Below are 5,000 nucleotides of genomic sequence, written 5' to 3'. Positions count from 1 at the left end.
CCGCACCCTAATATCCGTGTCTAGTATGCCTATATCTCCCGCCGGATTTGTAAAGGAACTTTCCTACCCTCTTCTTTTACGCTGATGTATACATGACACTTTACAGGATTCCCATGGCGCATTTATATATATTTTAATATTTGTTTGTCACTGATTATGTGACATCACAGTTGTCAAACTATCTTGTAGGGTCTTAATGGGTTGTCTCACTTGAACGTTTGGGCTGAAAACTATGTTGTCAGACTATAAGGATATAGGGAGCTTCAGCCTGTTTGTTCATTATATATTTGTGTATTATGTGGTCAAAGATTTTGCTGGCAACTGACGTGGGAGAGATGGGGCAATAATTTGTAGGGTCTGATTGATTGATTGAAGATTGACTGAAGGATAAGGAACAAGGGAGAGGTGCAGGACTTCAGGATTAAGATAGGGATTTTGTCATGTCCAGTAGCTTTGTTTGCATTGAGTGTCATTAGCTTAGAGGATTGGAAGGGCTGTCCGGCATGTCAAGTGTATTAATGCCATTATGTGTGAAAACAAATTAGAAAAGTGTTCGAGTAATGGTGTTTTATGCTGGGTTGTTCACAACTGTCTTTCAAGAGTGTGATTGCTGTAGTGTCATGTCTTTATGATTTAAAAAACTTCAATTGTTTAGGGTTGTTTCTAACATTATATTATAAGATAGGGGGAAACATCTTTCTGTTTTTGGAATATATTTTTTTGGAGGATTTGAAAACAACCAATTTTCTGGAGAGATGTATATTTGTGTGTCTGTGTCTTATTTTTAAGGTGATTGGAGTTAGATGTATAAGATACTTTATTTGCTTAATGCTTTATTTGCTTAGCATTGTCTACCAAATGGTAAATACATAAGAATAGGAGACTTCTGTTACAATTTTACATGTCCCCTTTTGACTGGACCAAAGGATTTTCCATAAATAGTGAAAAAAGGATAATACTTAAATACTATCATTCTCTTGTACATATATGTCTAAGATCTACAGGTTTCCTGAATAATTTGTACATCTATAGTCAACCCATGGAAAATTTTAAGTTAACCTCACAGTATTTAAAATTTTTGTTGACTTCTGTCTATCTGTATTAACCACATGCTGCCGGGGTAAATTAATAAAAAATGGGGAAAATGCTTTGCTCATTTTTTATATTTTTGTGAAATGTCTCTGCAATTAGTAGACCTTGTGACCTTACATAATTTAACATTCCTTGAATTGGCAGGAAAAACACATTTTTTACTAGTGCTATGAATATTGGTGGTGTTATTTTCATTATGAACATTTTCATTACTATAATGTTATAAACATTAGCAACAGTAAAATAAGATAGCATAAAATATTTTCATAAATCAAGGAAAAGGGTAAACGGGCGAGACAGGCAGTACTCATATTTGGCTCATTGGTGACTTAGTACAAGTGTAGCCATCTGTTTGTAAAAACAATTAATAAAGTAAACTCACAGTGGGCATGGCATGTACATGAATACCATGCCCGTCAGCATTGGGTTAAAAACATTTTCTCTGTTTACTATGGTGATTTTTATGAAGTTTGTTTATTAGAACCATATAATATTTTGATCAAGTAAGGAGACACCTTTAGAACATATTATATACAGTATATATTGCACATTTCCAGCAACATGCTGTAAAAGAAGACTTTAGCAAACCTGATGTTAAAAATTTTGTACATATTATAAAATCTGTATCCAATAGCCTTAATTCAAAAGTGATTTTTTTTCATTATTATTATTATTATTTTTTTTTTTTTGTACTCTTCCTTATCACAAAATCTCATCTTCATTGATAATATATTCTGCTGGCTCACATAGTTCCTTCTTCACTTCCCGTTTTAGAACATGGGCATCCTTATCAGCAGAGAGAATAATAACAACATTATGAGCCTGTTCCATGTCTGACACCCTCTCTGTCTTGACTTTATTAACACCTGATTTATCCATCAGTATTATCCTTGAAGGAAGGGCCTCTTCTGTATCATGTCCATCAGGTATTTGAAACTCATTGCTAGGAAAGTCTTGCTGCATCCTCTTTCCTTCTTCATTATTGGTGTTCTTTGCATCGGACCTGATGATAAGTGAACTCTGGACTTTGCTTAATGGTTGTACAGTCTTTGGTGAGGCAGCGTTCACTTTGAGATTGGTTTTGGAGTCCCCAGGTGAAGTTACAGTAACCTGTGTGTTGCCTGAGTGTGTGGAGCGGTAGTGCTGGTGTGCTGCAACTGCTGTTGCAAATGACTGGTTGCAAATTGTGCACCTGAGGCCATGTGTCAGGATGTGTGACAGGTATTGCTGTTTCTGTGGGTAGGACACTCCACACTCCTGACAGTAATACTTGTGGTGTGGTTGAGTCCTGATGTGGTGGCGCAGAATCTTCAGGGTAGAGAACCGTCCCCCACAAGTCTCACAGCTGTAACTGCGGGTTCTTCGGTGGAACAGGTTCTGGGAATGGACAGGGATTTTATTAGCCACTTAGATATTCTTATAAGAACAGACATTGATATAGGCCTTGTATGTCATATTTTTTGCTTACAAATAACAGCTAAGAAAACATTTGCAAGGAATAGAATTTTGGATTTTGCTTCTAATCTAAGTGCAAAATGATACACTACAACAGCTAAAAGCTTCACTTTACACTACACTTCTTAAACCAATTGTCTGGAATGGCAAGAATACATTGTATTTACACATTGTATTTATTGTATTTACACACAAATGGCTCTACAAGTGTTTAGTCACCAAGGAGTTTTTGGAAAGGGTCTTTTGCAATATTTGATTCTCTTAAATGTTATTGAGATTTTAATAAAAAAATAATAATCATAACATCAATAACAATAATAACAGTATTGACATCAAATGTATTAAAAAGAAAAACACATTTTCCCGCCAATTCAAGGAATGGGGAAATCAGGATCGGTCACTAGGGCTACTGATAGACTCCTTGCCAGCTGAGCAAATGTGAAGCCATCTGTATGTAACAACATTCACAAAAAAATACAGGGGACAGAACATAAATCCGGCACTGTTGGGTTAATATTGATTTTTTTCTCTCATGTTCTACCACTTTGCTTGTCTGTTTCTCCATCTCTGTCTCGAACCTCTCTCTCCCTCTTCATCCCTCATCTTATGCCGTCCAATCTATCTCCATTTAGCATTCCATCCTCTCTCCCTCCTCCTCCTGTTTCCTTTCCACACCCCACTGTCCTTTCCCTCACCCTCTTATCTCTCCCTTTGTATCTCCCTTCATCCCCCATCCCCTCTCAACCTCTCTTTCTCCATCTCCCTCTTCTTTCTGCATCTCCCTACATCTCTCATCGCCCTTCCTCCTCATATTATCCCTTACACTCCACCCTTCTCTCTCCCTTATTCCCTCTCCCTCTCCCACTCCCTCCATTCCCAATCCACATCCTGTTTCCTTGCCTCCACCTTCCTCTCTTCTTCAGCTCCCTCTCACCTCATGACTATTGAGCTGTTTCTGAGTGAAGAACTTCCTCCCGCAGCGGTGGCACATGACAGTCCTCTCTCCGTGGCGTAAGATGTGGGAAGCCAGTAGCATTGGGTGGCGGAACACGGCATTGCACTTGACGCATGTATGTTCCTTACTGAGAGGAAAAAAAGGAAATATTAAATTTTTTTTTTCTGCTGAGAGAAAAATGATTGATGATGATGAGGATGATTTCCTTTCTGGGAAAGAAACACATTGGAGAAATAAAAGAAATTATACATGTCCAACTGGTTTTCTCTTTAGGTGAAAAGATACTGAAAAATTTTCTTTTTGTCAGATTTTGAAGATGTTATATATGTAATGTATATGAATTATGTTTCTGAAGATATAATATATACACGTGTTGCACTGGGCAATGCAAGCAAGAACAGGAATTATCAATATATGGGGCTACAAACGTAATAAGTTATCAATCTATGAAATCCTAATATATCCTTCCTTTCTTACTTTTTTTCCTTCCTTTCTTTTTTCCTTTGTTCCATCAGTCCATTCAACCACCCTTGCATTCATCTACATGTTAAATCCACAAAAGTATTTTAAAAAATATAAGAAACTAATAATAATGATAATAAAAATGATGATAATAATAATAAGGATAATGATAATAACAATAATAATCGTAATAATAATAATAATAATAATAATAATAATAATAATGATGATGATGATAATGATAATGATAACAATAATAATGATAAGGATAATGATGATGATGATGATAATGATAATAATCAAATTACAGATATCGTATACTGGATTCAAATGATGAGGACAACCATTCAACACCAACATTTGTGTGCAAAAAATCTAATTGAGACCAACAGTGCACTCGCAGTCCCACACCATTTCACCCTCTTCCCCAGGAAATGATACTGCGCTGAAGCTGCACTTATAATCATGGTGGAGAAATGCAAATATAACCAGGTCTAGAGGATACTGTGGAAAACATGTTAGTTGTATTCTAGGGTTAGAAAGTTAATAAAATAAATATGTTTTTCATAAGAAAATAATAGCAAATAATATAAATACATCTGTGAGAGGGAAATGAAATAGGAATTTAATATCTTTCTTTCCTTGTGTTGTCTTATATGTTACTAAGGATGTCCAAGAATTTGGAAGTAGTTATTTCTCTTTGGAGATGGCGCTTGATCATCCTCTTGACACACTCCTGTCTCTGGTCTCTTTTCATCTCTTATACATGGAAAGCTTTTGGAAGAATGCATACCAGCAAACATGGGCTTCAAGGGACCAAATGAAAGCTGTAAGCCACCTCAGAAGGTCATCATTTGTCCTATTTGACACTATACTCTACTCTCTCCTCCGAGGCCAAGGGGTCCGTGGCAGTGTAGGACTTGTGGATCAGTTATTATTAGTGTTATCAAAATTATCATGATTATTATTATTGTTAAAAATCATTATAATAATAATCCTTATTATTATTATTATTATTATTATTATTATTATTATT

General features: G+C 35.8%; 1 protein-coding gene across 1 annotated transcript in view; it reads right to left on the bottom strand.

Annotated features, from left to right (window-relative positions):
* Positions 1 to 1,547: 1,547 nt before the first annotated feature.
* Positions 1,548 to 5,000, bottom strand: part of LOC125035048 (myoneurin-like) — a 40,986-nt gene continuing 37,533 nt past the window's right edge. The window contains exons 10-11 of the mRNA XM_047627144.1: positions 3,482 to 3,629; positions 1,548 to 2,469 (exon numbers count right to left, since the gene is read on the bottom strand). Of these exons, the coding sequence (XP_047483100.1) occupies positions 1,795 to 2,469; positions 3,482 to 3,629 (823 nt within the window). The 3' untranslated portion in view covers positions 1,548 to 1,794. The remainder of the gene's footprint in view (positions 2,470 to 3,481; positions 3,630 to 5,000) is intronic.

Source organism: Penaeus chinensis, chromosome 19, assembly GCF_019202785.1.
Source record: "Penaeus chinensis breed Huanghai No. 1 chromosome 19, ASM1920278v2, whole genome shotgun sequence".
Taxonomy (NCBI): Eukaryota; Metazoa; Arthropoda; class Malacostraca; order Decapoda; family Penaeidae; genus Penaeus; species Penaeus chinensis.
The sequence above is the reverse complement of the archived record's forward strand: the minus strand, read 5'-3'. Positions and strand labels throughout refer to the sequence as shown.